The 23,510-nt window shown below is 34.2% G+C and overlaps 1 protein-coding gene across 9 annotated transcripts in view; it reads right to left on the bottom strand.

The window, feature by feature from the left end:
• Positions 1-23,510, bottom strand: part of Pum2 (pumilio RNA binding family member 2) — a 78,420-nt gene that overhangs the window by 29,977 nt on the left and 24,933 nt on the right. For 7 of the 9 annotated variants that reach the window (XM_028772226.1, XM_028772223.1, XM_028772227.1 and 4 more), the window contains 8 exons: positions 17,621-17,729; positions 14,383-14,570; positions 13,507-13,673; positions 10,390-10,660; positions 10,070-10,163; positions 3,434-3,559; positions 2,240-2,382; positions 138-276 (listed from right to left, as the gene is read on the bottom strand). In XM_028772226.1, coding sequence (XP_028628059.1) covers positions 138-276; positions 2,240-2,382; positions 3,434-3,559; positions 10,070-10,163; positions 10,390-10,660; positions 13,507-13,673; positions 14,383-14,570; positions 17,621-17,729 — 1,237 coding nt within the window. The remainder of the gene's footprint in view (positions 1-137; positions 277-2,239; positions 2,383-3,433; positions 3,560-10,069; positions 10,164-10,389; positions 10,661-13,506; positions 13,674-14,382; positions 14,571-17,620; positions 17,730-23,510) is intronic. The other 2 variants (XM_028772229.1, XM_028772224.1) reach the window with 1 other exon arrangement.

A 23,510-nucleotide genomic window follows, 5' to 3' on the forward strand; every position in this document is an offset into this window, starting at 1 on the left:
TAATAAACACTCAAAGTTTCAAAAATTCTGAGTTGGTCAGTCCTCACTTAACATTTTAAATCTCTTGAACTTTCCCTCCCCACCCTCAAAATCACTGTTTCCCCAAACTACAGTTATATACAAAACTACTTATATACCTGGCATGCCTGCAGCAAGACTCTGACCAAAAGCCAACGTTGGGTTTGCAGCTGCAGCTGCTGCAAGTGACTCTGCTTGCTGCCCTTGTTGGCCCTGACTGGGAGTAATAGGACGCTGACCTGCTCCAGGACGAAGAACCTAGAAAGACAGTTAAACTCAGTTAAAGGGAATATAGCAACAAATTCATCTTAGACAACTATATACACATCACAGTAGAATTTGGATCTTTTTTGAAAAATAAAATATATTATTTATTAAATAATTTTTAATAAATTTACTAAATTAACTTATTAAATAAATTTTATTTATTTTATTATCATGAAAAGTTATAATTTCCATCATAAAAACAAAGAAAAAACTACTGGTCCTTGACAACTACAATACTCTATAAAGCAACACTGGGGTCTAGGTCTTTGAGTAAGTTACTTATAATACTTATGCCCTACTATTCTCCTTTTAAAAGATCCAACTAAAGGGGAAATTATTATTAATCAAAATTTACATTATTTTCTAAGGCTGAACACTGAAACATGAGAAGCTTAAGGAAACTCACCCTTATGAGACTATGATGTCAAGCTAAAAACCAACCAAAAAAAAAAAAAAAACCTCACCAAAGACCAAAGCACAAAAAACAAAATTTTGGAACTCAAGGAAAGTTTAGCAAGAGTAAGAACCTATTTAAACATGAAACCTTAGTGTGAAAAATAATAAAGTAACTTTAAAATAAGGTAGAAAGCTCTTAAAATAGTAAAACATAATCATAATGAAATAGTAACACATTTCACAAATATCCAAGCAATTCCTGGCAGAGCAGATTCATTCTAAGTGCACATACAAAAAAAATACAGGTTAAATAAATTATTAAATGATGCTATGATACCATACACAAAGGCTAAGCTAAGTAATACCTTCCACAGAACATCAATATGGTATTTAGATTATTAAAGAAAAGTCATAGCAAAAACTACCTACACCAAACAAGCAACAAGGTATTTAAGTTGCTCTGTAGAAATAACATGAACACAGCAGCTAGAATTCTCACTTAACATTGTGTTTCCATTTATCAACATAATTTTATTTCAGGCCCTTACAAACTGTCTCTGAAGGCAGACTGGAGGATCTGCGCATGTTTGAGGCCCACCATGGCTTTATAGTAAAGCCCTGTGAAAGAAAAACTCCACCTAATTAATGCTTTATTTGGGAAATTAAAAGTAATCTTTAGTGAAAATGTCTTGTCTTTTCATGATTAACAGTACTCATTAAATATTTCCTTTTACTAAACAAAATTAACATTATGTAACTACTTAAACATCTGAAGACAAATGAAGGAACAAGCTCTTTGATTCAGACATCAACAACGTTTATTTTGATGTTTATTGAAACAAGGCCTCACTACTCATGATAGGCTCGCCTCAGTTTCCCAGCGGTGATTGAAATTACACTTACCACCACTTCAAGTGTATTAGAAACTTTTAAGGAGCAATAAAAATAAGCTTATGGGGCTGGTGAGATGGCTCAGTGGGTAAGAGCACTGGCTACTTTTCCAGAGGTTCTGAGTTCAAGTCCCAGCACTCACATGACAGCTTGCAACCATCTATAAAGGGGTCTGATGCCCCCCCCCTTTTATGGTATGCAGGCGTACATGCAGACAGAATACTCATACAATAAAAAAGGAACATAAGATAAAAAATAAGCTTTAAAATTACTTGACATTTGAAAAAAAGCAAAATAACAAAAATAGGACACACTAAACCATTTTTGTTTTAGGGTTTTGTTTTATTTCACAGACAAGGTTTATTTGTGTAGCCCTGTTAGGCCTGGAATTAGCTCTATAGACTAGACTGGCTTCAAACTCAAGAGATTCTCCTGCCTCTGTCTCCCAAGTGCTAGGATTAAATAAAGGTGTGTACCACTACTGCCAGACTACATCAAACTTTTAAATGATGATCAGAAAATTAAAAAAGTCAGTTAGTAGTTGTATATCAATTATATATTAAGTACTATCATGCTATCTACGGAGGAAATGGACATCTTTTAAATACCAGGAACTCAATGGAATTTAAACAATCCTCGGTTTATTATTTCACAAAGAAAGGCCTACCTGCTGCTGTCCAGGCTGAGCTTGTGATGCTGCTTGGTGATTGGCTGTGTTGCCTGCCGCAGCTGCAGCTTGTTGCTGAAATAAATTGGCTGGATACACCCCCCACGGAACACCGTAATACTGAGGTGGAACCACTGCTGGACCTAAACCCCATATGGCCCACCAAAAGAAAAAAAAAGTCACTAAGTTTTATACACGAGATCAGCTACCATTAAGTTATAAAAGGAGACAAGTCTAAGAGTTAAGAGTTGACCGTATCTATTATCTTTCTCCTCACACTTGCTATACCACACTCTTTTTCTGATTCTTTTAAGACATAGTATCAGTCAGGTATGGGTTTTTTTGTTGTTGTTGTTAAATTGAGACATAGTCTCAGTCTATAACAACTAATCTCAAATTCATAATGCCTTGCTTCAGATTCCCAATTACTTGCACCATTACTATACCCAGCTTACTATGGATATCAAAGACAGGAGGAGAGTGTTCATGACAGCAGTGGCCTTACTGAATAGATTCAAAGTTAGTCCACCAGACTCATGCAAGTGCTCAGGAATGACGACAATAATACAATCAATATAAACCATGGTTAAGGACTCAACTTATTTCTGTATCTGTAGCCAATTCAGTCGAAATCAAACTTCCCCCAAAGACTTACACAAGACCAGCAGAATGGTCTGCCAAATAAGACTGCATCTGACAAGCATGCAAGGTTCCCTTAACTTAAATAAACAATTAATACAGCTTTGGCTTGAAGAACAACTGTCAATAAAATTCCTTTCATACTGTTTGCACCCAGCTTGCTTGTAATGCTTAAGAAATGTTTTAGACACACATTCTCTTAAATAATTTCATCTATCTTCAGCTCATTTCTGAAAATTAATGTCGCTTTGTTTTGAGCATTAGGATCAGTTATTTAAAATGAAGATGTAGGCTCCACACTGTAGGATTTCTAAACTACAAACTAGAAATATAAACCAATTCCATATAGGGATGAAAAAGAGTTATTGTTGTAGTGTTGCTACCCTGTAATAGTAAAACTGAAAAATGAACACTCTGCAAATTTCAGTTTATTATGGACAATATATTAGTTTCTCAGAGGAACTTCAAATTGCTCACAGCACCCCTCCCATAAAAAAAACCTTACATCAAGATTAAAACCAAATTTGTAACAAGCAACAAGGATAAACAAGTTACCTGCTAATGTTGCTGCTGCAGCCAATCCTGCTGCAGTATACGGGTCGGTCCCTGGAGGAGCAGCACTAATAATATATGGATTTGGCACAAATGCAGCTGGAGCAAGGCCTGCTGAGAATACACCAGCTATATTTAAAAGGGTGAGAAATAATAAACGAAAATGTAAAGCATTTCTTCACTAGGTGAAAACACGGCTATTCTGAATCTAGGGTGGGACCGCATACGATGATAAGGGTTCAGACTTTTACTGAATAACCACATTTACAAAACCATCAGCTGTTTCATGAAACTTTTGGTCACCCTAAGTAGTTTGGACTTTGTCCTCAAGACAATAGGGAAACAAGAAAGAATTTAAAAGGGAGTGACTTTAAGTCTTTTAGATTTTTAAGTCTATTTCTGAGCTTAATATAAGCCCATACTAATTAGGTAAAAAATGATCGAAAATTATGTGTTTGCAGTATTCTTATCAAAAGAGAAGAAACTTCCAGGCACTGGCAGTTACCACATATACACCCTTTGCCAGTTGCTGAACATGTACTGCTGCAATTGTCTCTTCTGGAAAATAACTAAGACAAACTGAAAAGGGAAGGAAATAATGAACATGAATACATTTAAAATTAAAGGAGTTAGAGACCCAGCTTTAGATGAGGATGATACAGATGAGTTTGTTTTTAACTTATCTTTTGGAGACAGGATTTCTAAGATATAGGCTGCAATCCACATAATTTCATGCACAGACACACACAACGCAGCCATTTTTCAAAACCATTTTTTGGAGGGTAAAAAAATTAAGATATGGGTTCAAGACTAGTCTTATGCTTGCCATCATTTGCTCAGGATTGCATGCTAAACTCTGCCCCAGGTCAACAATTTAAAGATTTCTCCCTGGTTGGAGCTGAGGATGGCTCAAGTGATTAAGAGCACAAACTGGCCTTGTAGAGGACCTAAAGTTCAGTTCCCAGCATCCATCCACATCAAGCCTCTCACAACTGTCTGTAACTACAGCCTAGATATACCTAATACTTCTGGCCTCTTTGGGCACTGGTGGGTGTGCAGGAACACACACAATAATAAAGACTAAAAAAAAAAAAAAAATAGATTCCCACTGATTTCATCTATTATGGATTTAGTTATTATAGGAATAGGAAATATATGTATATATACTAGTACTGATGTTCTACTTAAGGCCACCAAAAACCCAAAAACCAAAAAAACTGGAAAGCTGGAATTTACTTTTTAAAATGTGTTGTATCATAAAATTACATATGCCATTTACAACTTGCCAAGACAGAAATCTATCCAATTTTGTTGTCTTCTACCAATCTGATCAGGAAAGTAAAACACTGAAATAAGGAAAACAATTTTAATTTATGGTTCTTTTACTATCAACAAGACAAAATGTGCCAATACTTCTTAACTCTTACTCTCTAAGTTAAAAATTCAGTCCACAAACAGAGAATCAATTATCTAAGCTTTTTTCAAATAGCCATTTTTATACATTGCTTTGAAATGTCAAGATTAAAACTGATATATGGCATGGTGGCACTAGAAGGTATAAGCAAGAGCAAGGCCATCCTTGGCTACATAACAAGTTGGGTTCTGTGAGGGCAAAGATAGCTCAGTGGGTAGAAGTGCCTGTGGCCAAGACTAGCAAACTCAAGTATACAACCCCCTACTTCTCCATGCATACACAGTACATAATGAATGATTTTTTAAAGCTTATAATTCATGTTATCATCCTTCCCTAAACACACAGACACACAGACACACAGACACACACACAGTGTTCTTATCTACCAATGAATGCACTTGTATTTTCTAGGCCAATGCCATAGTTTTAATCACAAGTAATAGCTACTTAATATAATTGAGCAAGTCCCCACTTTATACTTCAGTTTTTTACTAATTTCCTAGCTTCATTTTCCTGAGACAAACATCAAAAACAAAATATCTAATTTTCAAACTAATGAATCCCCACTAGAATTCTGACAAGAATATAATAAACCAACATTCCAATTTGGAGAACTTACAATGTTGAACATTTCCCTGGAATTTTTTTCTTCAAACTTTCAAGGAAGTTCAAAACAAAGTGGTTTTCTTCCTTCCTTTATTTTTTGGGTGAATAAGTGTAGACCACACTGGCGTGAAACTCACAATGTAACCCAGTGATTTTCACCCTTACTAATGCTGTGACTCTTTAATACAGCTCCTCATGTTGTGGTAACCACTAACCACAAAATTATTTTCACTGCTACTTCATAGCTGTAATTTTGCTATTGTCATGAATCATAATGCAAATATCTGATATGTAGGATATTTGGTATACAACCCCTGTGAAAGGGTTGTTCTTTAAAAATTCTCCTCTATCATGTCCTGGTCACTATAGACTATCTCACCGTTCGAGAGGATTTCTCAATTTTCTCTTAGGTAACAGCCATACAGTAATTGCCTTTTCAATGATTTTCATATCATGTTACAGTTTCAAGACCTCTACATAATCTTTGATGTCTTAAATTTATCTCCACCGCCACAAAGAAAGGTTTCACTATGCAAGCCTTGCTGATCTGAAATTCTCTATTAAACCAGGCTAAGTCCTAAACTCACAAAGATCTGGCTTTCTTTGCCTGTCCAGTGTGAGGATTATAGGAGAGTGCCATCATGCCAAGTTTTGTAGGGAGTGAGGAAGCCCTGAGACAATGTGTGTTGTTAACATGGACCCGCTATGTCAAGGACCCTACCCAATGTCTCAACCACATGGGAGTGGCAAAGCTTTCCCCAGACAAGCCTCAGAGGTACTGCAAAACAATTGACAGTGTCCATAGCTTTCTCCCTCCAGATGTTTACAAGTCTTAAGACTGCTCCCCTAGAGAACCTGCTTCTGAGGAGTAAACCTGCTCCTTCTTCAGCTTTATACAATGACACTTCCCTATTCAGTGATATATAACAAGCATGCTAAACTTCTGGGGTGCTGAGTCTTCTCTGATAGCCCAATTCACCCAATACCAACCTTTTCTTTGACTACGTGTCTGTCTTGTCTTCCTTGCCACCTCTACTCAGGGTTCTGAGAAGGCCATGGAAGGACAAAGAAAACTTATCTCTAAATGCTGTAAATGCACTTTTTAAATGGTTTATGAAACTTTAAGGCTCTTTTCTTATATTTTATACTCTGAGTGTGTACTCCTGTTGAGACTGTTTATGTGATTGACTGTTCTTATTTCCACCGTCATCCCTGTTTCAAACATCACCTATGTGAGTTTTCTCTCATCTGTTCATGACCATCTCAACTATATTCTGCAAGTCAAACCTCCTAACCAAATCTATAAGCACCCTATGGAGGAGGTTGTTCTTCCTTATATGGTTTACATGGTTCAGACGTCTCTCAACTCTGGTCATTTATCTCCTAGCTTCTTATCAGATTTCAATGCTACAGATTTTGAGATATCCTGTACTATAGAAATTTGCAATCATCTATACAACCTCACCTTTTCCTTTTGACTTAAGCACATATTCTCTGTGTACAATGTCTACTTTTAAAAATACATTGTATCTAATACTTTTTACTAATCTTCTTTTATATGGACCAAACCTATATTGCTACCTATTTTTGAAAAAAAAATGAAAAAACCTGTTCCATAATTTTTAGATGTCTGAAAAAAATTAACATGCAAAGCAAAATTTAACTTAGATGGTCAGTTGTGGTGCATGGTGAGGCAAAGGGAGGCAGAGTCTCTAATTTTGAGGCCAGTCTGGTCTACACAGCTGGTTCTAGGACAGCCAAGACTACACAAAGAAACACAGTCTTTTGAAAACAAAATAAAAAAACAAAAACAAAAAAATTTAACTTATGTACTCATAACTTGCTGAAAACAATTATCCTTATTATGTATCACTTATGACAATGTTCATACTACTACAATGGAGTTACTGGCTAAGATCATAGGGACTGAAAAGCTTAAATTATTTGCTGTGTTTACCCTTCTATAGAAAAGGTTGGTCAACCCTTTTAGAAGGCTCTTTACATCAATACTGAACAAGATGGTAGTTACTAGCCACATAATTCCAGTAAGCATACAAAATGTGACTAGTTTAACTTAAAGACCAGGTAAACACTTATATCATTTCAGAATTAAAAGAATGTAAAATTTCTCATTAGTCAGTTTCTTACCAATATCCTGAAATGATACAATGGGTTAAGACAATTAAATAATTTGGATCACTTTTACCCAGTTCATGTTTTAATCATGGTCACTAAACAATTTAAAATTATTCATAGTATGTACTCTATTTCTACAGGATTCTGCTGTTCTAAGTATGCTGTAATCTAGCCAAAGGATGACTGCAAAATTTGATTAATAAGAACCAATGGTCGAAAAATAAGTACTTACAAATGGGAAAATAAGACTAAAAGAGTCAGTTTGACAGCTTGTGATTTCCATAAAATATTTCCAATTTATTCAGGTTTCTAAAATTTGTATCCAATTGTCAAGACTGCTTAAGATCCTGTAAGTTCATACAAGCATCAGGTAATAAACTCTTGACACACACACACACACACACATACACACACACACACACACACACACCCCATTTCTAAACTCATTTCATTAGAGCAAGTATTCTGATAACAAAACTTGACAATTGCAAAAAACAAAGACAAGTCACTTATAAATAAATGATCCTTAGAATTAAGGATCAGGCTGTATAGATTAGCTCACCAGTTAAATATGTTTGCTGCTCTTATCAAGTTCTCTTCCGAGCACCGCATCAGGCAGCTCCTAACTGTACTATACCAACTATAGGGAATCGGATACCCTTTTATGGTTTCCAAGTACACTCACAAGCATATACTCATATTAACTGAATTCATATAAATAAAAAAACATTATAAAAATTTTTTTAAAAGAAAATCAATTATGGGAATCAACCCAGGAAGCACAGCTTCCTGTGTGCTATGCAAGCATGTTAACAACTGAGCTACAACCCACAAAAATAATTTAACCACTTATCAACATTAGACTTGAACAAAACAACACTATGCATTCATTAAGAGTAATTTATGCCATTTTAATTTTTCCAAAGTATATTTTTAAAACCCAAAATTCTTGAAGTTTATACCCCCTAGTGCCAAAAAATCTACAAAAACTTTCAAAAAATTGCAAAGACCAACAGCTGTGAAATATTAAAACTATCATAAAGTTCCAAGTAATAAAACTTGTTATATTTCATGAAGAGATGCACCTAATATGTTTTTAACAATAAAAGAAGGGCTAAATTAATAAATACATGGATAAAGGAGGCCCAGGAAGAAAGAAGGTCAAGTAGATGCCGCAATTAGAAATATATATATATACATATATATATATATATGTATGTATACACACACACACACACACACACATATATCCTTGTAAAAACGCAAAGTAAAATTCCTAGAAAGCTTTAACAGCACTAATGCAGAACAATATATATTTGAGGGAAAAGAAACAAATTAGTCTCTAAAGAGCACTTGAGGACTGGAAACAGTTCAGTGAAAGGGGACCCAGTCCCCCCAAAACCAAGAAAAAAAAACAACAAAGAAATCCTACCACAAAACACTTGCAACTAGAAAATAAATCAGAATCAGGTAGTTAGATAAATCTATAGTGATAAAGAATACAAAACTATATGTGCTCTCTATTAATATCATCTTGCTAGTTTTAACACGCTACAACTAATTATATAAGGAGGAGGATTAGAATAAACTAGACAGAAGGGTATGAGGAACTCCCCATATTTGTTAAATTTCATTACCATTTAGAAAGCCCCAAAATATATTACATTTGAACTTATTTCACTCCATATCTACTATTAAAAGGGTCAAAATCAAAGGACTGGGAAGAGAAAAAACAAAACAGCTATTAGCATATTCATTATTATCTATATTATTAAACAGTAAAGATGTGTAAGTGGTTGGAAAAACAAGAAACAGACAAAAGCTACTAAACTATAAGACAGCAAAACATGTACCGAACTTGAATTTTATCAGTAATAAATATATGGTTAATTCACATTAATTAGAACTAGATGTCAAAAAAGTTAATGATTTTAAAGATGACTTCTTGGGATTCCTGTTTTTGATTAATTCTAAAAACGAGCATTCTGACTGGATAATAGGTTATATAAATAGTAATATTTCATTTCTGGATATTTGATTTTCAATTACCCACTGAGAAAGATCCTAAAAACTAACATTTATCAAGTATAGATTTTCAAATTTTAAAATGTATATGCACATGTGTTTTCATGCCACAGAACACATGATGAGGTCAGATAATAACCTGGTGCTCTCCATCACAGATCCTGGATTTTAAGATCAAATTTAGGTCATCAGGTTTTGTGACAAACCTGCTCAGGCATCTTGCTGGTCCAAATTACAGACAGATTTAACCAATGATGCAAATAATCAAAATGATTTCCCCCATTAATCATAATCATAATCCTTAGAACGTAATCTGTTACTACTAACCTCAGAGGTGTTTCAGAAAGTAATAAAATGTAAACAAGTCATTATTTTAAGAAATAAAAAGGAAACATTTTAAATACTTTAATACAAGATCTTTCTAACAATAATGAAAAGGGTAATTCATAAAGACTTACCTATATGCGGCTGCTGAGCTGCTGCTAATGCATATTGCTGCTGTTGAGCTGCAGTTAACTGCTGAACTGTTAGTGCATTAGTCCTCTGAAAGAGCTATCCAGGAAAATATTTAATACAAAGATTAATACCAAAACACTGCAATCCTCATTAAAAAGCTGTGAATATTTTAAATACTTATTTGAAGAACTTTCTTAATCATAATGACACTTTAATTAATAAAGCATTAAATGTCAAAACCCCTGTCATTCTTACTGATTCACACCACTTCAGATTACACTAGTAATATTGTTAAAGAGACTTCTTAAAGAAGTATCTTTACCTGCTGTTGGGAATTGTAGTCAAAAAGGCCTACAGTAGCTCCTGAAGAATCCATGGGTACCTGATTACCAGGATAGTCAAACTGTAAGGAATCCAGACCAACTTGGTCCATTGCATCCAGATTCTGAGTTTCAGGATTTGAAAATTCTTCAACAAGTGGTTTATTAGCTGTCGGGTTAGGAAGAGGCCCCAATCCTTCTGGGGGATTAGTACTAGGGCCAAGGCGCTCAACTACTTCAGTTGGAGAGGCTTGACGACTTCCAGGAGTACGACTAAATAAAGAAAACAGAAAAGCACTATGAGTAAAAGTAACAAGTCAAAGGGTAAAAATGGTGAAGTATGAAGAAATAAAAGGGTCCTAAAATATGAAGAATAAATAATGCTTTCTGAGCCATCAACTATTTCCGTTTCTCATATTTCTTCCTATTTAGGAACTACTTAAAATAACAGTTTCAGTATTTTTAATTTCATCACTCTCCTCAATTTGAATAGCATAATCATAGCTCAATCATACAGGTAAGTCAAATATACAGGCAAGAAAAGTTGTTAAAATTTAGAACTATACTACCTGAAACTTTTGTCTAAAATCATAGACAAAAATTAAGAATAAAAAACAATTATTATAACAACAAATGTGGCAAAATTCCACATATCAAACAACTAACCACACATGATGGTCTCAGTTTCTGTGACTGAAAGAAATCTAAAAAACAAAAGCTGACTCACAACTGTGACTTTTGAAGGTTTTTGTGAGCAAATCCTTTTATCTTTTGGGTCCACTTCCTCAATGAGAATAAATGTACGACTGGGTAGTTCTAGCTAAAAGAACAAGAGAAGGGGCAAGCAAGAAAGGGAGCAGCAGCCAACCAGCAAGCCTTTTTGAAAGCCCTATACAATAAATACTACCCAAAGACCATCTTTACTGTATCAACTTGTTTCTGTTTAAACCACCAAAAGAAATGTAAATGTAGAAATTTTTGAAAACTTAAAAGTATACAGAAAACACACACACAAAATGTTATATAAACAAAATATCGTACTGCTCTAACATACAATTGTCACAAGAAATTCACTAATACTGGATTAAAATTTCAGCATTGGTTTCTGTTCTCATCAACGTCCTTCACATTTCTGACATTCTATTATTACTACTACAACTACTATTATTATTGATGTAGTATTCTGCCTGCATGTATGCCTGCAGTCCAGAAGAGGGCTCCAGATCTCATTACAGATGGTTGTGAGCCACCATGGGGTTGTTGGGTATTGAATTCAGAACCTCTGGAAGAGCAGCTAGTGCTCTTAACTGCTGAGCCATCCCTCCAACCCCTTCTAACATTCTTTTTACATTGTTTTTAATCCTAACTTAGTTCATCTTCTTATATGTGTTTTATATAGGAATCTAGTGTACTGCTCTGAGAAACAATGCATTCATAGCACATTCAAAGTATAATTGTCAAAGTATTAGTAGTAATAAGTGTTTTACTTGCCTCAAACACCAGCTGCAATAGCCTCTAATTTAAGAGGTTCCTCATTGGCATAAATTTGCTATCATATACACAGCAGTTTACAAAGTAATTCTTAGTTACAAGTACAGACCATTAAGTACTTAAAACATTCATGCTACTTCCAAGTCAATCACTATCTTTCCAATATTAGATTTCAAATGTGTTTTGCCTTTAGCTATAACCTGCCTTTTGTGGAGCTTTTTCACTTGAAACAGTTAAAATAAACAAACAAACAAAAAAAGCAAACCAAAACAGGGCTTCTTATTAATTAGCCAATTTAAAAAGGTGGACTAGTCCTAAATTTCATTCTAATAATGTATATATTCATGACATGTTTTACTACAAATTTTAATGATAAAATTAAAAGACACCATATAGCCACAGCTATTTTTCTAAAGCATTTTTACATGTCAAGCACTATTGATACTGTATTTAACTAGTAATATCAAACACATATTTAAAATCTAATAGAACAAACCCCACAAATATAGAAGTTCATATTAATGTTTAAAAGGGAGCAATAACCTTTCACATAAAACAACTCAATATAGCAAAAGCAGAGAACAAACGAACATATTGTGCTATCAGTGGTGCTATTTTCTTGCTATAGTTAATGGTGTGTTAACACTTCAATTATAAATATATAAATCAACTGAGTTTTAAATGCCTGACCTTCACTAAAACTTAGTAGCAGAAAAGAAAAATCAAGAAAAGATTCTAAATAAACAACATTGATTTTTTTTTCTCTTGTCAAAAGAGGTTTACTGGTTTTGGATGCTTTTTTGCACTAGGAACAGATGAAAATGATTTTTTAACAGACTATTATTCTTTGTTAGGTGAAGGCAGTAAATACAGGAACATAAAATGCACCAAGTAACTGTCCCTTTATCTAAAGTTCCATGGTTCATGAGGTGAAGCTTGACCACTAACTAGAAACTCCAGGGGTCAGCCTGAAGCATCAACTTTCTAGCATAAAGGTAAGTGTGCAGTGTTTAATCTAAAGCCAATGACTGAAAAACCAAATCAAAACAACAACAAAAAAACACATTTAATCGCTAAAAACAACTAAAAATAAATATTCAAGAATTCCAAACTTAAAAAAGCTATCGCCTACTTGAAGAAGCAATTATGTACTAGCACAATTCATACAGTACAAGAAAACCACTGATTCCTAAACTAATTTTGCCTCATATATCTAAGATGAAAAAAACAAAACAAATGTCAGGGGATAAAAAAGGTAGTTAATATAGCAATACAAGAGAAAAATTCACTGCAAGATACTCAAGCCCAACTCAAGGGGAGAGGAAAAATTATATTAAACCTGTAAGTCACAAATTAGCGAAGAAAAAAGTTCTTATTTAGTTCATAAGACAAAAATAGCACCTTCTAACATTAATCTTCCAACGTAACACTGACCTAGATATAATTTTGAAGATTTTTAATGACTTATGATCATTAATTTTATTTAAAAAAATTATCCAGATTAACGCAAGGCACAAAGGAAGTAAAGTAATCCTAAATTAGAAAAACAATCTAAATCAATCACATCAACTAACTGTAATAACTCCTAAAAGAAATGTTTTTCTTCTTGAAAAAGTTAAAAATCTTACTTAAAATCTTTGCAATCGGCATCCATTCCATTTGGCAAACCTCTGCCATTTATTTTAGAGTCCTCATCATCTTGTTTAAGATCTCTGTTTTGGTCCTCCTCAAATGGAGAAGCCTTGCCTTTTTGATCTCCTTTCTCAGGTCCATCTGTTTCAGCATCTCTAGTACCCTGAGGAAAAAGAATCTGTTTGATTCTCAATACTTAATAGAACAGAAAAAAAGGCACCAAAAGGTAGTCTAAAACTACCCTGTAGTGTATGTAATGATAAAACAACAATTTAATTTTGTTAAGTGAACTAATTTAGCAAAGGCCAAAAAACTAGAGATTTATAACAGAAGGGTTAAGTCAACCTTAACTATAGCGGTACAGGAAAAGCAGTAACACCACAAATTAAAGTATTTAATTGTTACATAATTCAATTTAGTTACAGATTAAGTACTATCAGGAGTAAGCAATATTACCTTTGCAAAGTAAGTTTTAAAATATGATTTGGTTTTTGTTAACACAGTTATAAAAACATAAGTACTTGTGATTATTCTATAATTTCATGAACTAAAGTAAAGAAAACAAATTGTAAATAGCTTTAAAGTTTCTTTCAGTTCTATGGTCAGAAAAATAAGCTGGCTAAACTGGAAGCAATGACCCATATTTGTAATGCCAGGACAGGAGACTCAGGCATGACTCAGCTAGCCTGGTCTACACAGTGACTTTCAGGCTAGCCAAGGATTTGCCGGGGGGTGGGGGGGTGGAGAGATAAGATATTAAGATAGATAGATTAGATAGTAAGATCTTATGTCAAAAGGAAGAAATAAAAGAGCAAAATACCATAAAACACAAAATTCAAGGAAAATATTAATTTTTTATTCAAAATACTTACAAAAGTTCCCTTCCTAAATCGAGAATCCAATTTATCAGCAGGAGAGGAACTTAATACATATTCTACCATGCTCACACCAAGGCCTCCACTTTCTGAGCGCGGAGAAAGAATTGCATTTACTTCACTGTTTCCATGAAAACTCTGTCCAGATCTTCTCTGTACCATAATAGGCTGGGACATTGAATGATCTGTTTGGAAAAAATACATAATACAGTTTTACTTTTAAGCCCAAGTAAAATATAGTTTACAAATTAACGTATCAATTTCAAGAAAACCAGTACTTCCTTTTATTATAATATTCTTGTTATAATACACAATTTTTTATTCTGGATAGTTGGGACATCTTTTTTTTCAAATGATTCATTTTATTATTTGTGTGAGTCAGAGAACAGTTACATGTAGACAGTTCCCTCCGTCCACACTGACATGGGCACCAGGGATCAAACTCAGGTTGTCAAGCTTCGTGGCAAGTGTTTTTTTACCAGCTGAATAACATCACTGACCTAAGATGTTTCTTAAAAAATACAGATGGAAAGTCAGAAGGCAACTTTGTGGAGTTGCTTCTCCTACCTTCACAAGAGTTTAATTTAGTGACAAAATTATGAAAAAAAGAGTCAAGTCAAAATATATCAATGTGGCAGAAAAATGACTCTGAAGGTTGAATTGTTTCTAAGCCTTTAAACCTTCAGGAATAAAACCTTAAACCTCAGAACTTTATATGCTTGATGAAAAACCCAAATATCAGATAAAGACTTTTAAAATACTTCCTACTTTCTTTTATTTTTAGAACAAAATTATATACCCAACATAAATGTCTTTGTTGAAAACAAAAGGCAACTTTTAAACATCTGAGAGCTAGCATAATTTAAATACAATCCACAAATCAGAAGCAGTATTCCAGGATTTTATTGCTGAAAATTGTTTTTAAAGAAACCAACAGGCTATTAGCTAACTCTGGCTCATTTGTGAACAGAAACAATACTCAATTAGTTTCAGTCCTTAATACCATGTGTATATTCACTTATTTCATTACTATAATAATTTTGAAGTAAATGGTACTATCATTAGTTTCTTATTAAGGCCCTTCTGTTTCCCACTTGTATCCGTAAGAGATTTGTCATTATACTCTTTCCTTTACTCATTCACCATCAACAGTTTAAATACTAGTATATACTGTGACTCCTGATAGGTATTATGATTCAATGGGGAAAATCTAAGAACAAGACAACCTGTCTTAGAGTTACTATTGCTGTGATGAAATATCACAACCAAAAGCAACTTGGGTTTATTTCACTCACTGTTTTGTGTAACAGTTCATCACCAAAAGCAGTGAGGGCACGAATTCAAGCAGGTCAGGAACCTGGAAGTGGGAGTTAATGTAGAAGCCATGCAAGAGTACAGCTTACTGTCTTCTTTACCATGGCTTGCTTATCAGCTTGCTTTTATACAACTGCAGAACCAGCACATGGATCACATCATCCACATTGGGCTGGGCCCTCCTGGATCAATCACTAATTAAGGAAATTCCCTACAGCTGGGTCTTATGGAGGCATTGTTTGACTAAAGTTTCCTCCTTTCAGGTAACTGTACCTTGTGTCAAGTCGACAAAAAAACAAGTCAACATACAGAAAAAGTGAGTATGGAGACTGAGGCTGTAGCTCAACTGGCAGTAACTGCCAAGCATGCCTGAAACTAAGTCTGGTCCCTACCACTGTATAAAACAGGTGCAGTGGTACACATCAGTGATCTCAGCACTTGAGAGGTGGAAGCAGGACTGTCATTATTTCAAGGTTATTCTCTACTACATTGAGGTCCAGGTCAACCCAGGATTACATTTAATAAGGAATAATCGAAAATAGGATAAAGTCTCTCAAAAATAATCCAGAATTTTACAGGAATATAAAGCATGAAGAATTTATTTTTCCCACTCTTAAGGTAAATCCAAAAGAAGAAATGACATTTAAATGCCATAGAAAGGAGGAGTAGACTTACAAAGTGAGACAATGGAGGAGCAGTGAGAATATTTTAGTTATAGAAACTACCATGTTCCAAAGTCCCACAGCTTGAAACATGCTTTAAAAAAAAAAAAAAGTAACCAAACTGCTACAATATCACTTTAGCTGCAAGGAAGTAATAATATATATTAGACCTCTCATAGTATATGTATATGCACATGTGCCATGGAAAATATTAAACAGTCAGAGGGCAACTTTGATTGTTCTCTGCGCCCACTTTTGCTTGAGTTGCAGGTCACCAGGTTTGTGCAGTAAGAGCTTTTACCCTTCTCACTGGCCCAAGAATTTCTTTATTTCCTTTTCAGAAACAGGATCTCACTATGTCCTCTGACCTCCTCAAGCAGTGTCCTGTATATCCCTACTATTATTTGACCCCCAAGACAATGTAATTTGTAAAATACGTGGTTAGGAATTTTGGATTTTCCTTATTTTGTTCACTTTGTATGGCATGCACAAGCTGTATCACACTCAGCAATAAAAAGAGAAAATATTTGTAAAACACATTTACGTATATACCCCCTCAAATTTGATTCATCATAACATTTCAGTAAAATATGTCAAAATGTTTTAAAATTTACAAATAAATACTGTGAATTCTACAGGTTATAATTCATTATGTGCCAAGTTCCTTTCCTCTAATAGTTTCTTAGATCTAACTTTCCCCTTGCAACTTAATAGGAATCAGAAAATATTTTTACCTGCTCTGCTAGGAGGTCTGTGTCACCAATTTTTGTCATTTCTAGATGTGGCTAATGTTTTAGAACACTTAGACTGAAATGCTGTTAGATTAATCAGTCACTGTCACTCAGAAGAATTTAAGACAGAAAATTCTGGTTAAGTTAATGGGTCCTCTAGTAGTTTTCAAATTTTTATCATCAGAGGTAATTAAAAAACAAAACAAAGAAAAAAGACTATTAAAACCCTGTACTAAATCTACATCTAATCAATAAGACTTAACTGTGGTTACAAAAATATAAACTAAAGCTGGGCAGTGGTGGCCTATGCCCTTAAAACCAGCACTTCATAGGCAGAAGCAGACAGATCTCTGAGTTCAAGGCCAATCTAGTCTACAGGGCTAGCTCTAGGGACAGCTATGGCTATAGAGAGAAATCCTATCTCAGAAAAAGAAAAACAGAAATCTAAACTATAATCAGCAAAGGTGTCACAAAGTTTTTCCCTAAATTGTTTTATTCATAATTCTCACACAAACACTAATAACTTACGAGAAGTTCCCCATGCAGTCTCTCTCCATTCATCATCCCCAAGAAATATGCCTTTTTGTCCATCTTTTGTTGAATCATCAGGTTCCCAAAACTTTTTGGTAGGCAAAAGCTATTTGAAACAGGAAGAAGAAAAATAAAGTTTTATAATGTTATACAATTTACAAAAAAATAAGTATACAGGGAAATATAAACATATCACATATATGTACATGTTAGCTTTTGCATACCTTTGAATAATCTATTTTCCAAGCCATTTCACTGAAGAGCAAAGTAACTCATTTATATACTGACTCAAATAATTCTAGGCCTTTAATACTATTTTCAAACATTTTTGTTATGTCCCAATTTTTTTCAATTTTTCTTAGATATTTATTCACTTTGTGTGAGAATTTTGCCTGCATGTATGTATGCATACAATATCCATGCTTAGTGCCCAAGGAGACTGGAAAAGGGTATCAGATCCCCTTAGACTGGAGTCATAGATGGTTATGAGCTACCATGCAGACGCTAGGAACCATCTGAAAGAGCAACAAGTGCTCTTAACCACTAAGTCATCTCTTCACCCATTTATGATTTTCTTTATATATAATTCTCAAAACACTTAACAAAGTTCTTGCTCAAGATAATAAAAATGCCCCAGAAATTATTAAAAATTCTTTACTTCTAACAGTTGCCTTTGAACAATCTCTTATCAAAGTTCCAGAACAGTATTTTTTTTAACAATTCTTACTAGCTTTTGAATAGCATCAGTCTGTCAATTCCAAATCAAAAAACTATGAATAACAGAAGACACACAAAGAGAAATCCTAACAATATTTTTTGAGATAATAACCTCAAGGTCTTATGCTCTATTCTACATGGTAACATGTAAAAATTACATCAGTCAATAGGACTACTCACTCACTACTCTATCCCTGACACTCAGGAACAGAATTACATTTGTTTGAACAGATTCGTTTTCTTAAAACATACATATGGCATTTTAAGTGAACATTCATACAGACATTATTTGCATCCTATTAATTAAATGCCAAGTCATTTAGCACTCATAATCAGACCTGTATATTCTTTGACTACTATATTGACCACACTAGTTACCTGTGTTTGTCCCTTTAAAGGCATTGTGATCATCTTCAAAGAATTGATACCTGGTGTACAACCTGAGAGATAATTTAGTGTGTATTTGCAGGGGGCAGGGTGAGTTGCATGCAAGGTGATGAATACAGTAAGCAAAAATGAAGCAGAAAACCATGAACAAAAAAGCAAAACTTAAGAAAATGCAGTATTGTAACATAGAGAAGATGCAAGACGGCCCATTTAACACTGGTAAAGCTAACCATGAGGTTATGAAGACCCTTAAAGGCATGTTAAGGAAACGAAGTTTTACTAAAGCCAACAGGAAATCAAGACAGGCTAGTGACAGTATGTTTTGGAAAACCAAGGCAAGTTGTAATACCAACTGATAGAGTAGGGAAAACTAAAAGGCAAGAAAACCGTCAGTTTAGGAAAGTCACAACAAAGCCAAGACGGTTAAGAACTAAGAGGGCACTGGCAGAAAAGAGCTGAGAAAAAACAGATCTCAGAGACATGTTGGAAGATCAAGACGTTGATTACAAATGGTGAAAAATGTAAATAAAATTCGTAAAAACTAAATGATACTGCTATTATCAAACCAACAGTGTTTTATATAAAACATCTTATCGTGTGTGTGTGTGTGTGTGTGTGTAAAATTTAAGTTTTAACTAACCATGGATATAGAAGTAGCTAGTTGAATTACTCATCTTCTGAGAGAGTAGAAATAACTGTATTCCACACTGAGGAGACTACTCTGTCCTAAGATAATAATATTCCAAGTGACTACATAGACCACTGCTTTAAACTACAAAGTGCAGAACTAGAGATTGGCATAGTGTGGTAAAACACCTGTCTAGCATATATAAGGCTCTGGGTTTCATCCTCAGCACCACAAATAGGATAAAATAAAGCAAAATGTAGACTGCTTAAGTAGGGGAGAATAACTCATGTAGAATATTCAATATTGCCATTTTTCCAAGTACTTCTATAAGGAAAACTGTATTTATTTTGTAAACATGTATAAATTATTAGATATTCAGAAAATAATTCAGCTAAAATTAACACTTCTATTTAAAGACCTTCTGTACACTCTAGAAATGCTTTTTAATTAAAAAAAATGTTTTCAGTGTGTGTGTGTGTGTGTGTGCATGTGTACATGTATTATATGTGTATATGCACATTAGTGTGTTTGGAGGCAAGAGCAAAATGTATCTTTATGATTCTGCCTTTTTACCTTTGAGACAAGAATAGTAGCTGACCAGTAAGCTTTTGGGATTATAGGTACTGGCAGCCATGATTTTTTTACATGAATGATAGGGACCTGAACTCAGGTCCTCAGGCTTGCAAAGTAAGCATTTTTAACCACTCAGCCATCTCCATAGAAAAAATACCTTCTGTGGCAATTTAAACAGTAATTTAAGTGTTCTTCCTAGCTTGTGACCCATAGTTTAAAATGGATTAAAGATAAGAAAAGGCAACAGGTCAAAAAAAAAAAACACACAAAGTTAAAATAAAAACTGAGAAAACATAAGGTTAAATGAATTGAGACAGAGATGTCTCCATAAATTCTTTGACTATATATGACATAGCATAAGTAAGATTTACATTATAGAAAACAAGGCTAAGAAAATTTAAAATCTAAAAAATGTATTATTTTCCTACTAGTGCCCTAACTCACAAAGCTTTCAGTCTAAACCATGGTTGGGACACTCAGTGTTTCTTGTCAATCTGTCCTTCCATCCTTGATGTCAGGTATGACTGGCAAACATTTTTTTGTCCTCCATAAACAATTTATGGCTTGCCCTCTCTGTTGTGAAGAAACCAGTGAAAACCTTATATATACTATACTGCCTCATAAACAAATCAACCAAATTCCTGATCCAGCATTTCAGGAGGTACATATATGCATCATAATGTTCTACTATAAACTTAAGCAAAAATCTCAAGCTAGCCAATTAACAGGCTTAAAATTAAGTTCATACAGCTTATCTAAACTCAGATACTTTCAAGAAAAGGGATGTAATGATGACATAACTCAACTACAGAGGGGGGGGGGATCAAGATATATGATCACTCTACTTATAATACAAGTTCACAAGAGAAAAAAACAAAACAAAATCCTAGAAGAAGTTGTAGAGAATAGCAACAAAAAACAAATCACGATGAAATTTCCTAAATCTCTAGAATGGTGTTTTCTAGTCTTTACCTTTGGTGTAAATTAATCTTTTCTATAAAGAAAAGATAGTAATAATTTCTACTTTTCATTTTTCTTTTTTGTAATGAAAACACATCAAACCCACTGTTCTAAGACTGAAACTACAATGAAAGACCACTGAAAGACTCATTCAATCCATCATCTAGATTATAGCAGTCATAAATACTAGGAACCTTTCATAGCTAAAGTATAAATCATTTTACTGACTGTTTATTTCAAAGAATTGTACACTACCAAGATTTTGTTCCCTTTCTTTTTGTCCTGTGTTACTTTACATATCCCAGAGAGATGAAACCCTAATACTTAAGAATGATTGTTTGACACAGTTTTTCTGCATAAGAAAACATAAGTTTAAATGCCAAAGGTTCACACATATAGCTAGCTGGTAAAGAACACCGCTTGAATTTAAATGCTTAGAGGGTTCATTTTAAGGCTTTACATTTAACTACTACAGAAGACAGTACTTTCCAATTCATCAATATTTCTAAGAATTTCCATTATTAAGACTATCTCAGGCTGGAGAGATGGTTCAGTGAGAGTGGTTAAGAGCACTGGCTGCTCTTCCAGAGGTCCTAAGTTCAATTCCCAGCAACATGGTGGCTCACAACCATCTGTAATGGGATCTGATGCCCTCTCTTCTGGTGTGTCTGAAGACAGCGAGTGTAACTCATATACAATAAATCTTTTTTTTTTCCTAAAAAAAAAAAAGACTATCTCTAGATAAATAAAAAGTTTAAGATTATCTAATTCTTCAATCTTTGGATAAACTCTAAGAATAACTGAGACAGTGATTTTATAAATATACTGCAATCTTCTGAACACTACCTGAAATAGCTGATTTTGTCTCTCTATGTAGTCCTGGCTGTCCTAGAGCTGTGTAGAGCACTACCTGCCTCTGCTTCCTTTCTAGATGGCATAGCTGTTACATTTCCACTGATCACTAACACCTCAGATCAGTAAGAACATGTGAGTTAAGTCTTATTTCTGTTTTCAAAGATTTCAGCATTAATGGCATAGCTAGTGAGATTTCTGCGACAACAGAAGTCTTCTTAGCTCCTCCAATACGTTCCTACTCCATCACTCTAAAATTTAGTTTTGTTTTTAAGACAGATTTCATTGCATAGTTTCAGCTAGCCTGGAACTTACTATGGAGGCCAGGCTGGCCTTGAATTCGAAGATCCACTTGCCTCTGCCTCCACAGTACTGGGAATTAAAGGTATTTACTACCTACCATGCTAGGTTCTACTTGAGTTTTTTTTAATGCTTTATATATTTTTATTTTATGTCCCTTGGTGTTTTATCTGCATGTATGTCTGTGTGAGGGTATCAGATCACCTTGGAACAGGAGTTACAGACATATGAACTGCTATGTGGGTACTGGGAACTGAACACAGGTCATCTGGAACAGCAGCCAGTGCTCTTAACCACTGAGCCATCTTTCCATTTTAATATTTTTCTAAAATACTGTGTCAAAATAGGAGAACATTATCACAACATTTATGAAACTATCCCCCAAATAAAACTTATTAGCTCAATGATCTAAAGTTAAATTTTGGTTTCTTCAAAAAATTTGAGGCAAGGTCCTTCTGTTATTTCAAAATTAAACAAGAGCCAGCTAATAAACTGATGACAGTTAATAGGCATGTGCCTCTCTGGCTACTTGATTATACACACTAATAAAGCCAAATACCTCTTCCTATGTGTTATATTTGTTTGTTCTAAGTCGCATGATATAATAAAAATCAGTATGGACAAAAACATGCTATTGAGAAAAAGAATGAGTTTATGAATAGATAAATACAGATTTGTTTCTATCTTTGGGCGAACAACTTAAGAAACTGACCTCATGGGCTGAAAAGATGGCTCAGTGGTTAAGAGCTCTGTCTGCTCTTCGTCAGAGTTCAATTCCCAGCAACCACATGGTGGCTCACAACCATCTGTAATAGGATCTGATGCCCTTTTCTGGTGTGTGACAGTGACAGTGTACTCACATACATAAAATAAATAAATCTTTAAAAAAGAAAATGACCTCCTGATGATAGCTCACAAAAACAATACATTTAAAATGATTCTTATAAGTATACACAATGATTCTCCATACATTAGAGATTTATAACCATTAAGATTCAATATGCAAAACTTTATCTTTAAAAGAACAGGGCAATCCATTAAAAAAAAGGATTGTTTTATATTACAAAACAACCCAAACAAGCAATTTTAAAAAACTTAAGAGCCAGAGAGTACAGGCTGCTTTAATTTATTCCAATGAGTGAATTCTGGAATAAAACAAACAAAACACCTCACCTGTCAGTAAAGGAGGAGAAGACTGGTGAGAGAGAGACAGGCAAAGAAGGAAATCCCAGAAGGTTCCCTGCTGCCTGTGAGATGAGGAAAGATAGAAAGGCTTGTGGGAGAGAACCCAGAGACAGAAATTTGAGTAGGCTTCTTAGCTATCTCTTAGAGGTAACAATGTTAATCAGTAAACTGTTTAAAAGAAAAAAAAAATGCAAAACTTGCTTATTTTTTTTTAAAAAATATATATTTTTTACTGGATGAAGGTTATATGTTAAACTGGCCTGCAGCCATCCACCAGACAGCAAG

The sequence above is a fragment of the Grammomys surdaster genome, unplaced genomic scaffold (genome assembly GCF_004785775.1).
Source record: "Grammomys surdaster isolate TR1022 unplaced genomic scaffold, NIH_TR_1.0 212, whole genome shotgun sequence".
NCBI classification, from domain to species: Eukaryota; Metazoa; Chordata; class Mammalia; order Rodentia; family Muridae; genus Grammomys; species Grammomys surdaster.